The sequence below is a fragment of the Phodopus roborovskii genome, unplaced genomic scaffold, assembly GCF_943737965.1.
Source record: "Phodopus roborovskii unplaced genomic scaffold, PHOROB, whole genome shotgun sequence".
NCBI lineage: Eukaryota > Metazoa > Chordata > Mammalia > Rodentia > Cricetidae > Phodopus > Phodopus roborovskii.
In genome coordinates, this window is record NW_026126525.1 from 21008180 (window position 1) to 21034867 (window position 26688).

The following is a 26688-nucleotide window of genomic DNA, read 5'->3' on the forward strand; positions in this document are numbered from 1 at the left end:
TAAAAAATGTCCAAATGTCTACATATTTGTCTTCCTTTTACTTTTTTTGATCCATTTATCCATATTTCCAGCCATTCCTCATATTCATGAGGTTTACTCTCCTCTTACCTTTAGGCACACTCACCTTATTAGAATGAAGATCTGCTAGGTATAATTTCTTCTCCTTTTCTGTACAAGGAATACTTTTTAAATTAAATATAATTATTATGGAATTATCATAGTTAGTTTGTTTATATGGAATTCCTGAGTTGGTAGCACATTCTCTCTAATGAATATAATCCACACTCTGCTGTCACATAAAATTTTACTTTTTTACTTCATGGGTATGTAAGTAGCCCAAATTCATTTGCAAGTTCCAACCACCAATATTTATTGCCTGTTTTCTTCATTCCCTAGTCTGACTAGTGGGAGAATGGAATAATTTATTTTTTAATGGAAATAAATAAGTTTGCTTGTTTAGTAAATAAAGCTTCCTAGTTTTTAAGTATAACTGTCATCTATAATAATGCTAAATAAATATCAAGCAAACATTGCTATTGAAATTAAGGATCTTTCTTATCTAACAGATGGGCAGACTAATGAAGACGTTATTATCTTATCCACTATAGTTGAGCTATAAAAGTCGTCAGGCCAGTGCCATTTCCATACAAGTTCCCAGGTGTTCCTTGGCAACCCTATGAATCCAAGGGGGTTGTTTTTGTGGACTATATAAAAACATTGAAAAATAAATTGTAATAGATGAAACTGATATGATTAGAAGCTGAAGCTTGGTGGGAAGAAACTGGGCCTTGAGGTCAAAGCCTTCGTAGATGGAATGGACACTTATGAAAGTGGTATTAGATAGCTGCTTAACCTGAAAACTGGTTCTCATTGTAAACTGACTCCACTGTCAACCCCAAAATGATAGGAGATAACATCTGTTGTTCATAAGCCATCTAGTGTATGAATTTTGTTATGATAGCCAAATAAGGTAAGGAAGAGGGGAATCATGGTTCAAGGAACTTTTCACTCCCAAACTTTCTATACAGATAGACAACTATTCTGTTTCAGTGAAATAGGCGGGGGAGGGGAAATATAATATTTTTTTTTTCCTACCATCTAACCTAGCAGGAAAACCAAACAAAAAGGAAAAAAAAAAAAAAAAAAAAAAAAAAAAAAAGTAGGGGTCGCTGGAGATGCCATGGGAAAGGTGAAAATTAGGAAGAAGGGTAGATGGGGAAGGGAAAAGTAAGGGGTAAAAGTAAAGGGAGTCAGTAATGGGGGGCACTCAATACTGGTAATTATCATATTCAGATTATCAGATACAACACACATAATCAGAAGTAAAGTATGGACAACGTTAAGAGAGAATGCTAGTGAGTGCATGTGGCTGTGAACTTGAGAGTGGTTGGTTCCCAGGCTAGCCAGTGCCTTGTAAGCAGAGTATTTTAGAGACAGAGCAGACAGTCTGAAGCAGTCTCCCCAAGCCTCACTGTTGGAGACTGATGGAGAGAGCTCCAAAGATTCTTCTGAGGACTTTATAAATTGAAATCATTGTTATAAATTCCAGTTGACTAAATTCTTTAATTTGAATGTAATTATAATATATCCTAACTCTATGGACCCATCAGGATTAAACAGCAATGCTCTGGATGAACAAGATCTATTTATTATAAAAAAAAAACATCTCCTCCATGAATCAAATAGGCAACAGCTGTCTGGTCTTTAAAAGGAATTATCTCTTTTGTCCTAAGATTAGCTGGGCTGCAGAGGAAAGTAGGGAATTAGCTATCATTATCAGTTCATGTCACCCGGTAATTTCTGCAGTGAAATAGCCCAACCATATTCAGAAATTATCATGAAAACACTGAGCTTTGTAGGTGAATTATTATTGAATTTATATTAACCCCTAGGCTAAGTATCTAGGGAGCTTTTTTTTCCAAGTTGCTAATGTAAAAAGATGTGCTGCTGATCTCTCAGTTTGGTCAAATCCAGTGAGAGTTATTTGCCCCAGGGTCTGAGCTACATTGTAATCCAATCATAAAACATAAAAGCTGTGGCAGGAACAGTGCAGAAATTGGAGAAGTGTCATTCTGAACAGCAACAAGTATGGAGATGCCCATGTGTGAGAGTCAGAGTCAGTAAAGCCAGGGTTCCTTCTCCATAGACGGTGCACAAATAGTGATAGCTCATTTGCAAAATTATCTGCAGGGTAGGTATTCATGGGTTATTATATGAAATATTTTTGAGGATAAGCCTGTTTAAAAACAAATACAGAAAGCAGTAAAAGGTGATCATTTGTAATATTTTCAGGGGGGGTGAGTTAGAAATTCCACAGCATGGCTAATGTGCCATAGAAGGACTCTATATTTTAGGAGTACATAAATCCACATAAATGCTGTAATAAGGATCCATCTCATAGTCCTTTTGGTATAAATGCACATCTGGTCTCTGTTTGTAATGAAATCAATTCAAAGCCCCACAGTGAATTAATAATAATAAAAAAAATGTTCAACATATTGAAACTGAAAAAGCCCAAATTTGAGTCTGAAGATCCTGTCACACATGTGTGTACTTTTAGCACTGATAGATGACTAGCTTACACAATATTCTGCAAGTGGCTAGGATTGCAGAAGTAGAACTTTCTATATTATTTTATTATTTTATAGGAAAAAACCCACATGCATGTATGCTTAGAAGTTTTGTTTGCCACTGAGCCGAACTCCTGGAATCCAGTTGCAGAGAGGGAGGAGTGATAAGAAAAGGGGTCAAGACCAGAATACAGAAACCCAGAGACAGCTGACCTGAACAAGGGGAGCTCATGGACCCCTAGACTGATAGTTGGGGAACTAGCATTGTACTAACTCAGACCCCCTGAACATGGATCTCAGTTAGAAGGCCTGGATAGTCTAAGAGACCACTGACAGTGGGACCAGGATGCATCCCTGGTGCACAAAAGGACTTTCTGAGCACATTCCCCATGAAGGGGTAATACCTTAGCCTGGAGGCAGGAGGAAAGGCCTAGACCCTACTCCAAATAACTTGACAGATTTTGATGATCCCTCCTGGAAGGCATCACCCTCCCTGTGGAGTGCGGTGGAGCATAGGAGGGAGGGAGGGAGAGGGAACTGGGATTGATATATAAAATAAAAAAAATTATATATATATATATATATATATATATATATATATATATATAAAGTTTTGTTTGCAAAAAATTGCTTGCTGGGTGGGTAGTGCCTCTTGGATGTTCATATCTGTAAACAGTTCTTGGTATGATAGAAATTAAAAATAAACTTACTATAAGTAATAATGCCTGGCTAAGAATAAGTTCATGGATTTGAAATTTAAAAACAGAATCCTGGAATTAGCACATAATATGTCAGAGTTTGTCTGTTTAGTTTGAAATTCTATTAAAATAAAAGGACAATTTTAGGTTAACTTCTGAACTTATAGTATTTGTTTTTCAGCACTAGTCATCGACAACCAAGAGACAGAGTCTGCTAAGCCTTCCTTGTAGATTTCATATTTACCTTCTGTGTTATATGATTGACCCAGGGAGAAGAGCAGTTACTGAGATCTGGTCCTTGGGGATCCCACATTCCATCAGGAGCAAGGCATAGGTAAGTTGATACACCTACAGAAAGAAAGAAACACTCTTGTTTCAAATACTCAAATCACATTTCTTAGAATAATTTCATGTCTTCCCTATATGTATGTATAGGCAATGGTAAAAATTATAAAATTGTATTGAGATAGTGTCTATTAACTCAGATACAGTGTTCTGAAAGTAAATGGCAATGGGCAAATGTTGAACAGCAAATGTTCATGTTTTTAGGGCCTTATTGGCAACCATGGTGGATGTGGGGGAAAATTTCATTAATTAAGGCCATGGATAACTTGTCTTCATGGGCTTTTTGTTCTGGTTTACAAGGGTAGGACAATGATAGCAATACAGGTTATCAGGAAATCAAGGTAGAAAAGGCTACCTTGTTTTTGAGTAGAGGAAAAAAAAAGTGTTGCCTTTGGAAGAGGTCAAGATATTTGAATGGATTTTCTCCTGGTTGAAGGAGTTGTTTTTAATGAAATGGAAAGGCAAGGAAGCTGAACCATAAAGACCCTTGTCTACTATGCTAGAAATTAGTGAAGATTATTAAGATGGAAAGAATGGTTAGATTCAGATTTCACTAAAGCATCCCTGGCAGAGAAATAGAAAATGGATCTGAATGGGGGCCGTGCTTAAAATGAGGCAGCAATAACTAGAATCCATTAAGAACCTGTGTAGGCCTGACCTTTGGGTCTAACAAGAATGCAAAGAGCTATGAAATTAGGGCTCAGGTATACTTGCAGTACCACTGAAGTTCTGGCTTCAGAAAGGTTTCACTAAAACTCTTCTCCAGTTTTCACCAACAACCCTTATCTGTTTCAGCAGAGTAAAATGCTCCTGCATTAAGGTGGTCACTACTGCTTACAGGATGTGTCTGGAGCAGCAAGGCTGGTTGGTACCACATCTCTTCCAGTGAAGAAGGGAGTGACCTTAGTAATAAGAAGGCTGTCTTAAATGACTTTCAGAGTCCTATGCAACAGAAAACTTTAGAAACAAATTTTGTTCTTCCTTTATAGAAAGAAAAAGAACAAGCAAAAAAAAAAAAAAAAAAAAAAAAAAAAAAGGGGGGGGGGAGTCTTATGATAAAGCAAGACCCTCTGATATTCCCAGCACTCCGTGTGTTATGGATCTAGAATGGCATGCCTATATGGTTAAAGAAACCAAACCAAGTGAATAATGTCCAAATACAGTCCATAAGAATATCTGAACATATATAGCAGTCATATATTTATTTCATGTATATTCATGAGGAATAATGCAAACACCATTCAGTGTGTTAAGAAATATGAAAGTGAATATAAAGGTCAAGCAAAGCAGTCTATTTGTCTCAAAAATGGTAACTATGACTACACCTTGGGAATGTAATAAATTATGGCAGAAATCAAACAGACTCAGAGTTACTTAGTTCTCAGCTATCTCCTAGAAGAAGCAAGGGGATTGTTCTTTAACAGATGCTTGAGGGTGAGAGATAGCTCCTGATAGCAGCCTCATGACCATGTCACATCCCTTTGGCCACTAGATAACAACTACATCATTGGTGAAGATACTCATGCTTTCTCCCTTTTTAAATGTAAGATGTGATCAATGATCATCATGTACTGTAGAAGTTCACACAGCTCAACTTCTGCTCCCCACAGTTGAGAAGCACAAAACAACCTGTATACAATTCAATAGTAATGCAAGGATGTTCCAAGGAGGAGCTGTCTCTGTGGAGCATCATCGGACCCCTAGAACTAACACTACAGGAAAACTGTTACTTGAAGACGTTTCTATCAAATGCTCCCTGTGGCTCCTGCGGGTTCTGTTCTCCAATGCTAACCATCACACTCATTTGGTTATGTGCTCATAACCTAATCAAATCTTAATAAATAAAACAGATGGTAGCAACAAAAATAAGTGAACACAGAGGAAATACAAGAGAAGCGAAATTAAAAAAAGAAAGACTATAATGTAAAAGAATCAAAGCAAAATCAAGGCAGGCTTGTGCTAGGCTGGCTGGGGCTGGCTCACTGGCTCACCTATAGTTCCTGCTGGGCAGGGCTGCTTTGCTACTTGCCCCTGACGGGTCTTAAACCACATGATTTCCCGGGCTTCCACAGCTTCACAACTCTCTTCCACAGCTGGAATTTGGGAGGCTGCAGATGGCAGATGTGTGGTGATGTCATCCAGCACCTCCACTGCTGGGGATGGTGTGCTGGTACTGCGGTTTCTTCTGCCTGGCAAGGATGGGGTGGTACTCCTTCCAATGTTCCAGGTAGTAGTCCGAAGAGTGGTGCTGGTGGTTGTGCTTCCCATGCCCAGGGATCCTGTGGTAGAAATTCCTGAAACACAGTTGGAAAAACAAAACAAAACCAAACACCTACATTGCTTGTTCTCAGTAGGACCTCAGGAAGTCCCAAAATTAGAAATCACTTTTATTTGACTATTGAGAATGTTAAGGCCCTAGAAATCCATGTCCTCATTTTTATTTCAAAAATGGCAAAAAACATGCATGACTGAGGTTTCAGAATGTTATTTGAGAACCAAAACAGCCATTTAACTACTGGCAAATCAGGTTTTCAAGTTGATTTCTTTCTCAACTCTAATCACAGAAAACAAAATCACAGCACAGCGAGACTCCTTGTAAACTTTTCAATGCTTTCTGACAACAAGGACTTAAAACCTTAAACCCTCTATGTAGAATTTCAAACTTGATATAGAAAGAAGGTAGACAAGATATTATATTCCGAGTAGATGTTGTGATTTAAAAGTGAAGAGTCCATCACAAATGCGTTTGTGAAAAGTTGATCCACAGGTGATGAACCTGGTTTGAAAAATGGTAGAATTTGTAGGATGTAATGCCTAGCTAGAAGGCCTAGCTAGGGCCAGTGGGGGTGGGAGACAGGCTATGGGTTATATGTCTGCCAGGAGCTGGGAAAGCTCTCTGGTCTCTGAGTCAAGGACAGAGCAAGCTGACTCAAACTCCCACTGCCTTGGACAGAGCTACCTCTTGTCATGCCCTGGTCGCTATGCTAGAGTACAACCTTCAAATTAGGACCAAAATAAATCCTTCTGTATAATAACTAATATATGAGATAATGCATTTCCAAATATCACAAAGGCAAAATAATAAAATGAAAGAGAGAGGACCAAAACAAAATCTTTACACACTCAAACAATGAAAAAACAAAAAACAAAAAAAAACAAAACAAAACAAAAAAGCACACAGATTTGAAGGAGAGCATGGAGCAGTATATGGCTGGGCTAGGAGAGAGGAGAGGAAAGGGGAAAATATTGTAATTACATTATAATCTCAAAAAGAGCAATTCTGAGTATAATCTCTTACTGCATATTATTTGACTACCTTAATGGTCTATTTGCATACTTTCACAACTGACTAAAAAATATCAAATTTGACTTACTAATGTTAGTAGCAAGTACTTCCAAAGAAGTTACATTGCAAAATTATTTTACAGAATATTTTCATTTGAGTAAATGTATTCTAAGTGCCAAGTTAAGATGGCTAAGGTTAAATAAATGTGAAGCACATCCAAATTATCTATTATTTATAAAGGAACACTCATTAACAGAATTCTAATTCTGGGTAAATATATGTATGTTTATACGGTGGGGCTGTCAGAGTGTACCATATACACACAATGCATTTGTAGCACCAGACATCAAAACTACTAACTTTCCTTACTGACTGACTGGTTCTAGCCCCGTATAAGCTAACTCGAATCAAAAAGTTTTGGGGATTCCTATAATGATTTTGCAGTTATTCATGGTCTACCTGATGTAAATTAACTTTATAGTGATTGTCATCTTTATTTGACCCTGGTGAGAACCCTTATTCATCAGAGAGACTTTGCTGTACATAAAACTTCCAATCCAGGATGGTGGGGAACAGTGATTCCCAAACATCCAATGACTGTAATAGTAGCAATCATATTGTGATGCACTCTGAATTCATGTTTTCTCTGTTTGCCTTACTTTCTCTGTTTCTGCTCTTCTTTGTTTTCTTTGTATATGAAAGAAAAGTTGTCAGGGGGAATGCTTATGTAGCCTGTTGAAACTACAACTGCCTTCAGTTGAAATAAGAAGGCAGAGTGTCTCTTTTCAATTCCTCTCACAAGCATTTTAAGTATTCCAAATTGCAAAGCTTGCCTCTTCTATCTGAAACCTGTGCAGTTTTTCCATCCTTTCTTTAGTCACTGCTGTACCCAGAGCCCATCCTCATTGGGTGAATGGATACAGTAGGGTTTTGAGTAACTTTCTGACAGCTATGCAGAGTAGAACGGTCATACCATTAAGTATTTTACTATTACAAATAAAAGTTCATGGTTCATAAAATACAATGATTGGCTCAGATATTTGCTATGGATTAAATAACTTTTAACAACACATTTCAAAATGTCAAATGAAATTAATGTTTTAGATTAGAAACGACAAGATGTGGCTACAAATGTATTTAGATAGCAACAAAAATAAGTGAAAAACAACATTGGAAGGTACAAATAAGTTGAAAATTAAATAACATTTATTTTTTAAAATTTGTGTAAATATGTGATCACTCGATGAAGAATATTTTGAATTTTTTCAAGTGATAATTTTTTCAATGATAAAATATTTTATTCTTTTTACTACTGGGCAAATGTTAAGGCAATAGTTAAAAGTGAATCTCCTGTGTTTCTCTTTAATTTAAATAAAGCCAGCTCTCATTTGTACTTGTGAAAGGACCACTTAGAGGAACTGTGATGCTTCTGACAGCAACTATAATCTTTTCATTTATAATAAGCTGTAGTTTTTATTTTGCACAAAGCCTCGCTCGCTCTTTGTCTTTTTAAGTTTGATCACATAAAAATGGAGACTCGTAGAGTTACCTGTTATTAGTTAAATAATCTTATTCTCAAATTGTTTTGTGAATCTCTTTGAGGTGGAAAAAGACCTTTTCAATAGAAACTGTTTTCAATTGTCTTCTTTCCCGAGACTTACACAAGCACTGCAGAATGCTTTCAAAATGCACACCTTTTTAAACGCTGGATATTTTAATTAGCATGTAACTAGGAGGGAGATCAGTTCAGCAATAATTTTCTGTATAAAAGAACGTAGTTGTATATATGTACAAGGGCAGCCTCCAGCCTGCCATCACAACTGCACAAATCAGACAGGACAATGACAAACTGCCACAGGATTTTTTCCTTGTGGTGACTCTAGCCTTAAAACTTACAAATATCTTTTAGTATATATTCAATGTGTGTGTATGTAACTGTACTCAAATAAATGATCTGGTGTTTTGAAGACTATCCCAACACAGCGAAACGTTTTAGAAATAACAGTACTATGTAATAAAGAAAAAATAATGATTTTTCTTTTTTTTTTTCTAAAATTAACTTACTCAAAGAATTTTCTAACTTCCCCAAGAGATATTTCTTAGAGTAAAAAATAGATAGTGTTACTCTCCTTTCAAAGTCTTAAGCACTTTCTGCATACTCTCCAAACAGAACTACAATGATTTTACTTCATGCTCAAAGATCTTCATAAGCTTCTCCAAGTGATTCTAAACACTCTCCCATCTTTGTAACTCATCAATTAAACCATGCACATAGTCCAGCAACAGCTGTCTCCTTCTCCATCACAGAGCTTTTGTCCATTTCCATGTCACTGCGTCTCTATCTCTCCTTTGAGTCACAGATTTCAAGATAAGCAATTCTATCAAACATCCTTTCCAAATTCCCTAACCCTGGCTTACATGCTAGCACATGCATAATAAAATTATTTCTTCTGAAGCTGGCTTTACCAAAGGTAACTAGGCCCCCAGCTAAGATAGCTGAACATCAGAGACAGGTCAAGTAAGAAAGTAGTAGGCAGAGGATCAGAAAAGTGGGGAAGACTATGAAAATGAAAAAACACAAGACAGAGCTAAATGTGTTTTTATGAACAGTATACAAATCTTAGATATCTTTTACATTCTGTGCATTGGTGTTTTGCCTGCCTGTATGTCTATGTGGGGGTATCAGATCCCCAGGAACTGGAGTTACAGTCAGTTGTGAGCTGTCATGTGGGTGCTGGGAATTGAACCCAGGTCTTGTGGAGGAGCAGCCCACGCTATTAACCACCAGCCAAATGCTTAGATATCTTATAAATGAATCTATGCTTATCACTAAAGAAAACCACTTTACAACACAAAGAATATAGAATATAAGAAAATGAACATTTTCCTTGACCGTAAATCAATACAGTCATAGTAAATATGATCTAAAAAGAATCTCAGCTCAATACAGACAACCTAATTCTAAGAATCAAAATAAAATCTCTTTCCTTAGAACTATGTTACTGGGAATTGTCTAGAGGTGGGGATTGCCCAGTTCTGTTGGAATTTAATCATAGTTACAGTCACTTTTTAACAGCCACTTATGCTTGCCTGCTAACCCCTTTCTGCTTACAGCTATTCTGGGATCCCATAGGCTGTGTCTGATGCCAACAGAGTAAATATCAGCGAAATACATGATGTCCCTTGAGGTTGGGAAAGAACTTGTCTTGTTGATAGATATTGACAAAAGAAAACTCTGAATCCTCAGAAATGCTGTTGGCTATTGGGATCCAGCCCACATTACATGCTATGAGAGTGTCTTAGTCTTCCATAAAGAAAAGGTATTATCAGTGACACTGTCTTAGTGGATGCTGCTGTGCAGTGTCATCCACAGACCTGAAGATGGTACAAACTTAATCAAACTGTGTGCTAAGTGTCTGTGTGTCTGTGTGCCATGCAACTTGGAAAGGTTACTGTGGAAAAAAAAAAAAAAAACAGGAGTAAGTTTTCATGACTACTTAAATTTCACATTTTATCCTAGTTGATATTTTGCTATTTATCATCATTAACTATCCCAGTGTGTTTCATAATAATAGATAAACAAAATGCCATATTGAGTTTGTTTCCCTTCATTTTCTTATATCTAACCACCCACACCTACAGAAACTCAATTCTTGATATGTCCACAGTTTATGCAGTTTTCATTATGGACTCTTTGATTCTATTCCTCCAGCCTGTCCTGAACACTTAGTACTTAGAATGTAAATGCAAGTTATAAAAAATATACAAACAGAAAAATTTGAAAACCATATTTTTATAGTAATTTGTGTTTTGCAATATACTTAATTATGACCAAAAATACAGTGATTAATGTTATGAATTATTCATTTTAAAATGAGAAAACATGACCTCAAATAGTAAGTGGATCATACAAACAGGAAGTGGCTTACTCTCTCCTTTTGCACATCTTATGTTTATAAAACTTCGCTATGAAAACTGACCTCTGGCTATTATATATCTGTGATTATAGTACTCGGGAGGCAGTAGCCAGATGATCACAAATTATAGACAGCATGGGCCTATGTGAGAGCCTATGTGAAACAAACAAGAGCTGTTGGTGTAATTCAGCAATAGAATGCTTCTCTAGCATGTAGAAGGTCCCTAGTTTGATCCCTAGCATCAGACATCATCACAGGAACAGAAAAAATTCTGCTATCCTGAATTGATTTATACCTCTCCAATTACAGTCTTATTTAAGCTTTTAAGAAAATACTGAGGAATAAGAAGATTCTAGGAAGGCATTCCTATACTTGATTATACAGCATTCATCATTTTGGATAAACAGCTTTTTAACAATATAATACTTAAGATAGAAAAGAAAGCTGTATCATTTTAATGTAAATTTCAGTTTACAGACAACTTTCTTTCTACTCATGAAAAAGCTACAGCTTTTCTTTTCAGTTCTCCCTTTTCTTCATCCCTCTCTTCATGGTTTTCCTGTTACAAATGTTTCTTTTGTATTGGCCTCATTTCAGTAGACAATATTCTGGCTGACTGCAAAAGCATTTTGTGTTCTGCACTTGCCAAGTGTTCATTTGAATCCAAGGTCCATTACTAAAGCAAGCCTCCCAAGGGCCCCATAGAAGAAACAAGGAAGCTAAAACCATCCCAGTGCTGAGCATGGCTTTTGGCTATGTGTGCAATACTCAGGGTAGAAAGATGTTCTCCCTGACCCCCGGGGATAGCAATAGGTGGCAGTGTATTTGATTAGACACAGTCTTAAAAGTGAATCACTGATATTACCCATCAAGAAATGATCCGCTTCCTTTCAAAATTCATTTGTAAGACTTGGCTGCATGGCCGTGTGAGAGTGCAATACCACAAACTATCAGCCGTGCAGGGGGGGGGGGGAATATTTAGTTCTGTAATTTGATCCATTTACATCTCCTGCCTCTCCCTTAGGATAGTACACTTATTGTAAATTGAGGAAATTAAGTGTTTTAATAAACATGAAATTGTAATGGCCTTATTATATATGATAGCAAGTGAAAAATATAAGATTTCAAGGAACACATCTTTAAAAAATATCTGCTTCATGTTAGACCCCACAAAGGCAGACACCACTAAATTGTTTATGCTTTAATTATGCTCCCATTACTTTGATGCACCTTTTCTTATCTTCAAGATTATTTTCCCAGTGCTTTAATTATGCTCCAAATACCCTTTGGGTGGGTATGCTCATCTTTACTAGCGAGGTGACAGAAGTTAAGTCAGCCAGTTCTCCCAGGTTTAAATCCTGTAAGCTTTCATACATGCCAATTCATATAATTGTTGAGTGACAGGGCTGGATTTGAATCCAGATCTATCAAAATCTCTCCTTGTCCACTAGGACAATGTTGTTACTGTAAATATAGTGAACATTTATACATATTTATTGCCGGGTAAACATATAATGAATTTTGATATTAATCTGAACCAAAAACTGATCATGTATTTTCTAATGGCACAAACAAAGTGGGCTTTTCCTGAGCACCTACCATGGGTAAAGCAGTATTATTGGCTCATCTCAGAAACTGCTTTAACTGTGAAAACAGGCCTATGAGAAGCACGCAGTCATAATCTTCAGTTTAGGGTGGTGAAACAGAGACAGAATGACTCAATAATTTTCCATGGTTACAAAGTCAAAATAAGAGTAGATGAACATAGGTATTGTGGTAGAGTTGACCATCTCTGCCAAACTTAGGCTACCGAGAACCTGCAGTAGACAAATGACAGAGCAGCTGTCTCTCTTTAGTTGAGAGTTGAGGATTCAGGCCTTATCCAGATTGCCCATTTTGTTAGTGATGTTTCTAATTCCCTGGTAAGCTCGCACCTACTAGTAATGAAACGTCTTTGCTGCCTAAAATAATGTTCAGGATACAAATGAGCAAAGAAATGTTGTGTTTCTGCTATTTTTCTAATTTATTATGTGCCAAAGAGAGCTCTATTATTCTGCCTGCCCACTTATTTGCCAATCTGTTCCTAGACCACTGTTTTCTACTCCTTATCCTTTGCCTGTTTTAGACCAAGTCCAGTCCTAAATCTAGCCCTGACTTTTGTCTGCAGCATCACTCTCAAAGCTGACTCTAGCAGCCCTGGGAGTGGCTCCCTCCAAGTGCTGGTCTGGTTCATTTCTATCTTCAGCTGCCCACTGATGAAACCTTCTTGAACTCTGCTGCAGCCTCTTTCACTTGTGTTTTTTCTGTAACTATACATACACATACAGAAACATAGATATGTTTACTGTGCATTGTATGGTATGAGACTTAATACTAGTAGTTAAGATTTAAATAAAAGAATCTTCATTTACCTTGACCAAAATAGGCAGAGTATAGGCCAAATCGCTGTTATCAAAACTACTACACATTATGATTTCATTCTTATTATTCAATGCATTTTGAGGTTGTTGAACAACATAAATGCCTTTGTCTGTGTTGATGGCATTGTATGATTACAATATTAGAATGTTACATTGCTTTCCAAGTAACAAAAAAAAGTCAAATAAAAATTTCATCACTGATTTTTCATAAAACTAAAAATTACCTTGAGAATGAAACAATTGGTGCTATAAGTGACAACATTCAAGAGAACAAAGTAGTTGTCTTTCCTCAAGAATCTTAGAAGCAAGTCATGCTGCTTAATTTATCACCTCTTGTGAAGTCAAACATTCACTCTTCAGCATGTATCTTCTCTAATACTGACAAGACTGCTATTTCATTAATTCAATTTTTTAGAACTACTAAAGAGATGTATAACTGATGTGAAGTTTGAATAAAACCATGGTTGTTATAGTTACTTCTAAACAATAATCAGTGTACAGCATATAGGCATCTGATACTTAAATCATCTCTCACAATCATATTTAAACTCTGACTCCTTTTGAGAACAAGGAAATTACACACTCTTTTTTTTTTTTTCACTTGCAAATATACTATCAGCCATGTAACTGTATTTTGGTTTCAGTGTAAAATTTGCCCTACAAATTGATGATGGGGGATGTCCTTCTCTACATATGTTTCTCTTATTTGTAGATGAATAAAACACTGTTTAGCCAAGTGCCAGTAGAGGCAGGAATATAGGCAGGGCTAGGAGATGAGAATTCTGGGAATGGTAGCCAGGGAGAGATGTGGGGTGGGGGAAGATTTGCCATGTAGTCAGCAAAGGAGTTGCAGATCCAGGCATTCTCCAGTAAGCCAAGACAAGGAGGAAGTACATAGATTGGTAGTTATGGGTTAATAATTAAGCCAGAGTTAGCCAATGAGAAGCCCTAGCCATTGGCCAACATTTTAATAATTAATATACGTCTCTGTGTGTTTATTTGGGGCTTAAAGGCAGAGGTGGGATCTGGTAGGAAAAAGAACCTAAAATACATATAATTGAAAACTTAGTCCCCAGTCATTTTGTGTCGTTTCATTCTACAGGAGGAGGCCTGGGTGGAGAGATATTATTGCACAGACCTTGAGAGTTATACTCCTCTCCCCCTTCAGCCTGACCTCTGATCCCTGGTCTGTCCAAGTGTTCATATATTCCTCCTACTATAGCTTTGGCAGGGAACTGCTCTGTTGTCATGACTCCCTTGCTACCATGGGCTGCACCCTTTCTATATGTTATCCCAAATAAATCCTTCCTTTTTAAATTGCTTCTTTCAGGTATTTCATCATCGAGGAGAAAAGCAACCAGGATTATGGGTAAGTGATAGGATAATTACATTAGCTTTATTTTGAAAAGTATTTTTAGGAGATCTCTGTGTGTAGTGCAGTGTCTTGATTACACTGTGACTTGGCTAAGGTTGGGTACAAAATCAGTGATCATAAATGCCAGAAGACATGTCACAAAAATATTTAACACACAAGTGTTAATGTTTTATTTATGCAATCTAACACCCATGAGACTATCATCAGAAACCATTGATCTACAGGTTTAATAAACAATATGTTTCTATAGAATTATATATTACTTCTTAATTTATAAATTAATTTTAGCAACCATACTTTATTTTATTTATAACAATATCGTTTACATATCAAGCAACACTATAAGAGTCCCTTCTTCAAACAGAAGAAAAAGAGAGTTACAAAGACTCTCTCCTTTTCTTTAAATAAATAGACTGATGTTTTGTTACATACACACACACAGACACACACACACATACACACACACACACACACACACACACACACACACATTGGTTTTTTGAGACAGGGTTTTTCTGTATTGCTTTGGAGCTGTCCTAGAACTAGCTCTTGTAGACCAGGCTGGTCTTGAACTTACAGAGATCCACCTGCCTCTGCCTCCCGAGTGCTTGGATTAAAGGTGTGCACCACCACCACCTGGCCTATATATATATTTACAAGAACCATAAGTAACATTCTTAAACATTTATTCCAGACACCATTTAAGTGTATGTATATCTAGACACTGACATTCACAGTAAGACAAGTTTTATGTGCTTCTTGTTGCACTAAAGTGCAATGTTCTTATTTCAGAATTACTTTCTTCATTGACAACAGACAGTTGATAAATGTCTGACAGGGTGTGTTTGAGGAGCCAGACCAAAGCATTTTCAGATTCAGAAATTAGTAACATTTCCTCACTCACTTATACAGCAACTGATTTGATGTATGCAGTCATTGGCAACATTTCTACCCTCCTTTCCATACCGACAAAGTGATAGTACCATTACCCTTCACTTTTTCCAAGTCTTTTCATTTTCATAGGACAAACCCTGTACTCCGTATGTAGTCATAGAATCAAAGTGCTTAGGGAAGTCTGCCAACTATAGTGACTGTAATTCTTACATTTATTTTTGTATCTGATACACATTAAGCATTCAGGAATAATAATAGTATAATCAAATTCATATTATCTTAATTTATTGCAAAGTATTTCAGGAGAGTTAAAAAGAAACATCTACCTTAGACAGAATACTGACTTCCTTCATTATATAACAAGAGAAGCTAGGATATCTAAAGTCAAACTGGATAATTTATCTTTCCACTGCAGTCTCTGAGAGCGAATACTACTTTGTGTCTAATCCTGCATAAGATAATAAGATTACAAGTAGTCTCAAATATGAAACAATTCTTCCTTCCAGAAAGAATAACATGGGTTGGAGATACTGCTCACTGGTAGACCATGCACTTAGTATGTGCAAGACCCTAAGTTTAATCTCCAACATAAAAAAAGAGAAATTATAAATTAATATAAAATATTTTCAAAATAATTTATCCATGAAACATTTCAACATTTAAAAATGACAGGATATTTGGGCATGAATGGTATAATGACCAACTCAGACACCCTGAACATGGGTCTCAGTTAGAAGACATGGGCAGTCTAAGGGACTTCTGACAGTAGAACCAGGATGTATCCCTGGTGCACAAAAGGACTTTGAGAGCACATTTCCCATAGAGGGATACTCCCTTAACCTAGAGGCAGGAAAGAGGGCCTAGTCCCTACTCCAAATGAGTTGACAGATTTTGTTGATCCCTCCTGGAAGTCATCACTGTCCCTGTGGAGTGAGGGGGCAGGAATGAGATGGTAGGGGGATCGGGGGACATGGAAGGGAGGGAGAACTGTGATTGCTATGTAAAATAAGAAAAATAATAATAAAAAGAAAGAAGAAGAAAAAAGAAACAGAGGGAAAAATTAAAAAATATTAAGTACTTAGTTTTGCCAGTAAATGGGACAGTGGGACAGTCATTGGAGTAGTCTGAATGCAAATGGTTTCCATAGGTTAATGTATTTGAGTCTTGCTTCCCAGTTTATGAAACTGTTTGTGAAGGATCAGGAGGTAAATCATGGTTGAAAAAGGTGTATCACTGGGTGTGGAGTTGGGTATTCAAAAGCTCACATCATTGCTAGTCCCCCCCCAACCCCGTTTCATCATTGTTGTCTTCTCAAGTTGTAAGCTTTCAGCTACTGCTCTAGCATCATGACAGCTTGCCTGCTGTCATGTTCCTCATCATGGATTCATCCCCCAAAATTCTAAGAAAGGTCCCAATTAAGTAGTTTATTTTGTAAGTTACCTTGGTAGTAGTATCTTTTCTAGTCTCTAGAAAAGAAACTAGACAGTTATGTTGAGCTAATGTTGAAATATATAATAGTAATTATATTCTTCTGTTATAGAATTAAAGTTGTACACTGACCTCAAAACTCAGCAGTCAATAAAAGATGATAAAAATCTATACAGAGCATACTGTCCTGGAAAGATAGCCTCAACTGTCCTGGAAACACAGCTTCAAATGAGGGAGTGTTCTATATTTGCTTAAGACTCTCTGAACACCAAGCTCTTCGAACAAAGCACCATAAAGATAAAGATTATTGGGTTTGGGGCTAGAGACCAATCAAGCATGTCTTGTGTAATACATGTGAGCTCCTGGGTTCAATTCAAAGTATCACAACAAAAGAAAATAGAAACAGTCCCACAAAGAATATTTTTCTTCTGCCTTGCAACAAATGATATGATGAGTTTGCTGAAATAATTGCTGTTGAATAGATGTACTCTAATATCAACAACTTTGGCATGACATTTTAACTCAAAAGGAATGTCACTGAGACTCACATATCATCTCACTGATGGGACTAGAGATCACCCTGAGTTTTTATGTCATTTTCCATTCTAATATGAACTTGTTCTATTTTAAAACCTTTTTTTTATTTTTAAAGAATTTTAGACTTATAGGAGATTACAAAATATAGAATTATTTCAAAGAGAATCCCTAAGACAGGTGGTGATGATGCATGCCTTTAAAACCATCACTCATGAGGCAGAGGCAGGCAGATCTCTATGAGTTCAAAGCCAGCCTGACCTACAAAGCAAGTTTCAGGACCACCAGGGCTAGATAAGAGTCTTGAAAAACAATCAGACTCCCTGAATGATGACACATATAGCTAAATTTTAATGTCAGAGACAGGATAAGATGCATGTGTTGAAATTCCAGCTTCATCTAACTCAAGAATGCCACTGTATTGGAGATAAGATGTTTTAGCAAGATCAATTTATTGCATATTGGGCAGTTGTCCTAATAACAGATAAGTATACAAATAGTACAGACCAAGGTATGACCATGGGAGTGAGGAGAAAGCAAGAACAAGTTCATCAGTGAGCATGAGAAGGCACCACATAAAACTAGACTTAGGCACCTTGGTCTTGGAATTTCAACCTTGACCTTTGTGTGAAAATATGTCTGCCTTTAAGCCATGCAGTTTTCTGACATTTTGTTATAATTTCCACAACAAAAGTAATATATTACCATTTTCAAATAAAATGAAATTATTCCTGTATTTGTATGTGTTGGTTCTCTTGTGAAGTTACCCCATGTGCAGATTCTTGTGACTACCACCACATACAAGATGTGAAACCAGTCCACAATTATAATAGAACTGCATTATGCCAGCTCTTCATAGTCAAACCCAATTACCTCTTCTCCTATCTCCAGGAAGCCACTAATCTGCTCTCCATTTCTGGGGTTTTACTGTCTCAGAGATGCACTATATATAGAGTCACACAGCATGGAGCCCTTAGAACTGACCTTTCTCCCCTGAGCAGTAAGGTTCTTCAGGTTCCTCTGGCTATTTATTACTTGTGGCAATAGTAAAATCATCTCTTTGTTGCATCCCTCTGTAGATACCAACCATCTAGCTCTTGCACCTTTTAGCTGCGGTCATTGTTGGAAAGTAAATAACAGATGTTTTTGGTTAAAAGCTCCCAACTGATCCTGACAATTCACAGTCCTTAAATGGGGTTTGGAAAACCTTAGGATCCATGCTCTTGCTACTTTGACTCCTGCTCTAGTTACCACTATGTCTTGATTTCCTGCATTCCCCAAACTTCTTATCTCCTACTGTAGAGATGCTTCTTTCTCTGAGAGGGCCACCCTTCTCCACCTTAACCCATCCCCTTTACTTAGCTAAATCAGTGGTCCTGACACAATTTGATTGTACAAAAATGGGAAAAGATGAATGCAATCCTCATTTTTAGTAACTCTTCTTTGTATTCAATACATTGTTATTTTGGGATATTGATTTAGGAGAATAATTTAAGGTCCATTGCTGGAAGCTCTAAATTTTTACCATTAGTCAAGTAGACCCGGTAAATGAAAGAAATATTATGAAGCATATAGAACTTTATATCCTTGAAACTTGGATGGATCTACAAACTAGGTAAGTGATGTTTGAAAAAATAAGTAAAATAGATTTACAGGGGGTAATGCAATATTATCTTAGCACATATTGTTTCTGGCACATAATTGATAATAAATATTTTAAATTATATATTATGAATATATAAGAGATGAAAATAGTATAGAAATCCATGGAAGTTACTTACTTTTTTGAATATATAATTTCCATCCTTATCCCAAAGCATGCATCTTGAGTGCAACTTATATAAAACAGAAATTCAGACCTCTCCTGTGAAATTGCAAAGTACACTTGCAATCTGACACATAATATTATCAGTTACTATGTGTGAAATGTTGCAAATATATTTTACATTCCAAGGATGAAAGATTTTGGAATAGTATCTGAAAAAAAATCATGGATTGTTTATAGACTATCACAGGATACAAAGGATAAAAGATTCAGTGTAGCCACAAAATGTACTCAGCAATATCTGTAGTACTTTGCTAACAATGAATCTATCTAGTGTTACCTTTCTGCTATTACCCAGCCTTTAAACTTGGAAATTACTTTCTAATAAGGAGAAACAAATTAAACTACCTTAATTATAGGCAAAGCTAAACAGAGTTCAATATCAAGAAGTGAACTATCTGTGTACACTTAAGTATATGGACAGAGTTTTTTTTTTTTTAACAAATCTCTAGTGAACAAAATTTATTATAATTACTTTTAATGGATGCTAAATAGATGCAGTCCCTAAGTACTGTTAGATCAAAGGTTTGTCACTTTTAGATACTGTTAACTCTAAAAGGCAAGATCCCTGAAGAAGTCAGGCCACATCCCTGCTGCTCTGTCCCTGGGACAGAGAGCTAATTAAAAAGCTGTTCAGTGCTTTGATTTCTCTAGTCTTACTCTGTACCTGGCTCTTCCACTCTCCTAGTCATGTAGGCTATTCCAGGCTAAACCATGTGGTGTGGAGCATTTATTTCCCTGTCTTTCTCATTTCGTTTGCTCTGTGCCTTCCTAACCCTTAATGCAATACAATTTGTCAGCAGTAGATTCTGCTTTTCCATTCTCCATCTGGAGACTAAAAGTATGGGACTGGAACTTAGCTTTGATTTCACTGTCTGGATTCAGAGAATCCAATGGAAAGATCTCTTTTCAGGAGCTCAAAGGAGGTAGAGACACTGCTCTGGGAATATGATTATAACATTTTAACATGCATCTTCCAAGAAGACTTTCAACAGTGGTTTTGAGGAATCAAGTGTCATGTTTTGAACTAACAGAGGCAGCTGTGAGACAAGTTGCTCAGGTCTACAGCAATCAAGAAACCAAAGACTGTGTTTTAAGCATCAATGAACAAGTGAATACTATCAAGCAGTGAACTTGAACATAGGTTCTTCCCAGTCAATTGAAGCCTTTTTGAGGATCCAAATAAGCTGTGCCTGGACTCCTGACCAACCAAACCTCTGAGAAATTAATCACTTTAAGCCACCCATTGTTAAATAGATGTAATGTTTATTTGTAATCATGTATGCCTCATCAGGATTTATTTGTTTATCTTATAGTACTAGTAGTTATTTGAGAGTTAGAATTTAAAATTTAGGACATGATTTTGTGTCCATATCCTTACTTGAGGAGGAATTCTCAACCTTTGCACTAATTAATGTTAGTCTGAATAACACTTCCTCATGTATGTGGGCTTCAGGAATTGTCCTGGGTATGTATGGCACAATTCTTAGTAACATCTGTGTTTAATACTCACTAAATGCCAGTAGCAGTCACCATTCCAAAATGCCACTAAAAACCATGATGCATCTTTTTGAGGGCAAAACCAACACAGTTTAAAAAACACTGAACTACTGGCATTTCTTCACTACTTCTAATCCGTGTTTGCTTAACAAATTGGCTAGTGCAAGTTGATAACAGGATTGGGATCTTTTAAATGTATAATAGTCTTTACCTGAAATGGATAGATGGTTGCTTTCTAATTTGTGAAATGGCTAAAAGGTAATAACTAAAATGAAACTGGATAGCTTTCAAAAACACAGATTAGAATCTTTGTCTAGTGATTTGGTGGTTCTGAAACACACTTCCACTAGTCATGCAATAATTGTGAAAAATTGGTTTCATTTGCTGTTTTACACTTAAGGAGAACATGAGTAAAAAGAGATGAGAAAAACAATGAAAAGTGCAAAACACAAACCACCTCTACTGCTTCTCTGGGCTGGATTGGAGTTGGAGGAATTGGTGAGGAAGGGAGAGGCTTCACGCTCTTTGCCTTCATATACTGCCTTACACAGCGATTCTGGCAGCCTCTTGTTTACTACATACATTGCATTAGCCTTCCGGCATGTTCAAATGCCTCGAGTGTCCAGATGCTTTCTGAGTGAGGAATGTGAACTGAAACTTCCTGCCTCACTTCCACTCAGAGAGATGATCACAAGCCATTAGCTTTCACACAGGCTCACCTCACAGATGTGTTCTCAAGCTAAATGCATAAGAAAGGAACCTGGGAAAACAAACAATCCTGCTCTCCAGAGCATATTTATATTTTCCTTTTCCCACTTTTTATACACTTGGTTTCACATCATTAACATGCAAATCATACTGCAGCAGGGTACTTCTGAAACAAAGACCCATAAGCATGGACTGCAATTTCCTTACTTATCTATGGGTTTGTTTGTTGGTTTGTTGGTTTTTTCAAGAAGGTGAATAGAATCTGGTCCTAGAGATAATTCTACAATGAAAGAGTATGAAATGCATGACATGGGCAAAGAGAGAATGAAAAAAAAAAAAAAAAAAAAAAAAAAAAGAATAAAGACCTCTGTGGAGTTAAAAGGAGGCAGTATCACGAATTAATAGAGAAGGTAGTGTACCCTGTACACTGACAAACAGAAAACTGGAAAATGACAACCGGGCCAAGGAAAGGTTGGGTTACATGTATACATTTTTTTCAATGATACCAGGGGCAGATGGGATGTGGTTGATCTGGGTAATGGCACATACACAAAAGAGAGAGTGCAGAAAAGACATTTTTCTTAAAAGAAGCCGATCAAATTTTTAAAATTTCTTAAGTTCTATAAGAATCAGATAAAAAACTGAAGAGCCAAAATCTTAATAAAAGTCTTAATCAGGAATGATTTTGTATTTCTAGGACTCTTGTGAGCAAATGAAGGAAAACCGTACACATATTATTGCAAAATTATGACTCATTATGAATTTGTACACTTATTTTTGCATATGCAAACTAATTGGATCTTTTATAACAAACCAAGACTAAAGAAGGTATTATTAAGGTTTGAAATCAGGTCTACAATATAAGTGACAACATGTACAGAATAGGAAAATGAAGGCATTTTCTTGTATTCCTATTTAATAGATGATATCACAATGACATAGTACAAAAGAAATACATAGAGGTATATAATGTGGTGTTCACATCCCGGGAAGCAGATGGACAAATATGAATCACTGGAAGGGTTACTAAGTGGCCTCTCCATTATTGATGTTGACATGAGTATCACATATGCTATACACATACAAGACAGAAGTATATACAGATATGGCAGAAGTTAATACAAAGCCTTGGCAGAACAACAAAAATTCATCAGATCAAACAATGTATGTATATGACCATACAATCATATAAACCTTGAGTAATTAGCATATTCCTGGAAAACATCATAAACAATAGCAAGTATGACTATAGGAATGGATCCAATTTTAGGGGTACAATATCTAGATTTTTATGATACTAATAAGAAAATTATTTTTTTTCTCACATGTTTAAATGGCTTCTTTTAATCCTTTAAATTTTTATCCTGAACTACTTACTTCTCTGAAAATTATGTAAACATGTATTTATAGATCAGCCTTTACAGAAAATTGTTATAAAGAATAACTGCATTTGTTATATCAAAATTAACATAATTTATCATTGCAATCATATATACTGAATAAAAACCAAAAAATCAATCCTAAAAACAAATTCATGTTATTATTTATATCAAAAATACTAGGATATAAAATGAATTTGCAAGTTCTTATTTGGCTTGAAACTCCACCTCAGCCCCACTCCTCCTTTGCCAAACCTCGCCCCCTCAGAAAGACCTCCAAATGTCCAGGCTTCTGCCCCTAGGGAGGAGCCTACAGGGTATTTAAACTCCAGTCCCTAGACCTGCCCTGTGATTCCTACTCATCCCTCCTCTGACTTACTTCTGGGGTCTTGAGAGTCACACAACAGTGTTTGGCTCATTGAACCAAGAGTTTCTGATTTACTTTGATGTGGGTCATGCATCTGCAGAGAATCCTACCACTGGGGATCTGCTGAACACTCATAGAAAGAAATTTCAGCTATGATCTTTTTTTGTTTTTGTTTTTGTTTTTATTTTTATTTTTTATTTATTTTTTTTTTTGGAGTACGACACATAGTCCTCAAAGTAATTTACTGTCATCAAATACACATAATTAAAACATGTTGATTGAGTGACATTTACTATAAAGAAGAAAAGACAAATTCACCTGTATTATAAAAGCAAAAACTATTTCTTCTTGAGTTCTCCAAATGTATTTGAAAAAGAATTTTGAAAATTATCAATTTTATATAATTCCTCCTAATTGGACCAAATATTTCCCATTTTATCATAAATATTGGTTAGATGTACTGGTTATTGGGTTATTTAAATGACTGTGTGTCTTTCATATACAAAGCTGTATTTTACAGCTCTCACTTTAAAGGATACACATACAGTTTAATCTTAGTTTTCACCAGCTACTCCTTAAGATCTACCTCACATAAATGCATTTGTCCTGTAATTACTTACAAAAAGGTATTTATTGCATCAAATCTCCTTCCTGCCTGATACTATGATGTCAGCAGTCACCTGCACAACAAGGTGGAAAGAAATAACTTATTTCCAGAAGTTTACACATATACACACACACACCATAGCACAAGCACTCCTCTTCCCTGCCAACAATAACAAATAAATAAATGTTTTTGCTAGAAAGATGGACCTGTAATGGTAATATTTATTTCTCCTTTAAAACCTAAAGAACAATAACAAGTATCTACTATTTTCTTAACCCCCTAGTACATACACTAAGGTATGCATACATGTAAATAAACTAAAACTAAAGTTCATTTACCTTTAGATGTCACATTGCTTACTTTTGCCAAGACAAGAAACCAGATTGAATACAGTTAACAGGGAAATGTCACAATGTCAGAGGGTGTGGTCCATTTTGGTGGAGAAGGTGTGGTAACTATAGTGAGTTAGTCTGTGACAGCATAAGCCTGAGATGACTAGTGACATCATGGTATCAGACAGGAAGGAAAGAGCTGTGACTGGAAGCAGGGTCAGGCTATTGCCATTTGCAAAGGACAGCTTCCTGTGACACATGCAGATATCCCTCCCACTTCAAAGGATATACAATCTCCCCAAAAAGCATCACTAACAAGGGATCAAGCATTCAAACATGAGCCTGGGTGTGGGGTTGGGGGAGAGTAATTTCCTGCCCAAACTGTGACCAATGCAATTTTCTGTTACATAAATATCTCTTCAGATAGCTATTGGAAAATAGATATGAGGTATAGAATGATCCCCTTTTTTCCTATTTTTTTCTATAAGGAAAAGAATTGAATGTTAAATCCAGAAGAATTTTCCATGATGTAATGAAACAAAAGCAGCAACATAAATCATTGTGATCCTATTGTGATCCTAAAGCCACACACGTAATCATTTTTGTTCCTAACTCGACTCACCAAGTGCAGCCGAATGCCTGAGCTTCCAGAGCACCAAGTGATTTTCTTTTGTCTTGTTGAATTTTGTTATTTAACAAGTACTTGCAGGCTTGATCAATGTGACATTACTTTTAAATCTTAAAATAAGATTATGACAAATGTGAGAAAATATCCTTTTCTCCAAGGTTTTAGAGTATCCTCCAAATGCACTTGTAATTTAGGAAGTACTAAGATGTCAGGAGGCTTGAGGACACTTGGGAAGCTGCACATTGTTAACTGCCTCTGCAGTGAGCACGAAGAAGAAAATGTGGTTTGGAGGCAGCCTTAACCAGAGCTAACCAGGTACACAGGAGATTAATCTTGGAAACTATAGCCAGTCATGAAAAAGTTCATTAACACAGAGCCCGTACAAGTTATGTAACCACATAGAATGATGTCAACTGGCATCCTATGCCATCAGCCAATCCATTTATGTTAGTGAATAGTTAGCATTTTTTTCTTTCCTCACCAGAGCAGTTGATTTGATGATTCCCTTTCAATTAAGCATAGAGAGAAAGGAATCAGAGTCCAGAGGCAAAGCACAGAGGAGGAGACAAATAAGCAAAGGGAACTAGCTGCAGTTCAACTGTGAGCATGAAAAGAATGAAGCACAAGGCAGAAGGTCTGGGAGGATGAATGCTTTAGGGCAAAATGCATGGGAGGTACATCTGCCATCCATAGAAGAGATGTAGAATGAGGGTCCCAGGAATTGCCTGAAGAGAATATAGACTAATGATTTTGTAGGAAGAAGACGAAGATAGTGGGTGCATCGCAGGCATGTGCTCATTGCAAAATGTCACGATACTGCTGTATATTTCCTTCTGATCTTCCCACAGCAGACACTGAGCTTCACTCATCCCACTAAGAGGGAATGAAATTTGGGCATCCATCAAAGCTTACCATACGCTCTTTCTCTGCCTTTCCCTACCCCTTCTTCTCCCACCATTCTCATGTTTAATTGTTTAGGAGCCAGAAACACTCTACCAAGAAAAGAAAAAAAAAAAAAAAAAAAAAAAAAAGGAGCCAAGCAGAAATACTATACTAGGAGGGACAATGTAAGGAGAGGCATAGGGCACTTATTTCTCATGGCTTAGATCAACAATACCTAAGGGAATGGGAAAAAATGGAAAGTGTTGGGTTTAAACTTACATTATTTTTACACTCTAATAGAGTTGCTCATTAAGTTTCAAATCTTGAAACATTCCCAGGATGCAATATGTTTGTAGGGTACATGTCAGGATTAGAAGGCAAGTGTTGTGGTTAGAATGAACCTGTTGCAGGAATAGAATTCAGGGCCCCATAACCAAGTCCCATACCTGGGTTACAGACCCCAGTACTTAAGTTTCTAGAAAGATAAAATACCTAGCTATATTTTTTAAGCTATAGATATTTGAAGCATTTTATTTAAGAGAGTTTGGTAAAATGCAGGAAAAGTGTAGCTACCTGTTAAGAGACATAGTTATTAACAAACTAAACTTATATAAAACAGTTCTTTTGTCTGGAGAAATTTGCCAAAAATGTATTTTTCTGAAGACCGAAATACTACCTAACAATATAAGTGAATCCTCACTAGTGACAGATGAGGGAAATACTAAACAGATTAGAGACATAAATAAATAAACTAACTAAGATTTATCCTAGCAGGCTAAGCATCACCGGCTTATGCAGCATTATTTAGGTATTTGACACAATTGGGGTAAAAGCAATAAACCCATGATAGTCCCTGAGCAAAGGCATACAATGCACAATGATAACAAACCTCACTCACTAAGCTTTTCTCAGTTGCATTTCAGCTGCACAGCCTCATAGAATTGCCAGTTTCCTCAAACAATTTCTTTCATGTGTCTTGGGGGCTATATTCAG

At 36.5% G+C, this 26688-nt stretch overlaps 1 protein-coding gene across 29 annotated transcripts in view; it reads right to left on the reverse strand.

Annotated features, from left to right (window-relative positions):
* The window catches only part of Adgrl3 (adhesion G protein-coupled receptor L3), a 734924-nt gene that overhangs the window by 170391 nt on the left and 537845 nt on the right, over window positions 1-26688 (reverse strand). For all 29 annotated transcript variants that reach the window (XM_051198505.1, XM_051198478.1, XM_051198481.1 and 26 more), the window contains 2 exons: window positions 5605-5907; window positions 3513-3616 (listed from right to left, as the gene is read on the reverse strand). In XM_051198505.1, the coding sequence (XP_051054462.1) occupies window positions 3513-3616; window positions 5605-5907 (407 nt within the window). The remainder of the gene's footprint in view (window positions 1-3512; window positions 3617-5604; window positions 5908-26688) is intronic.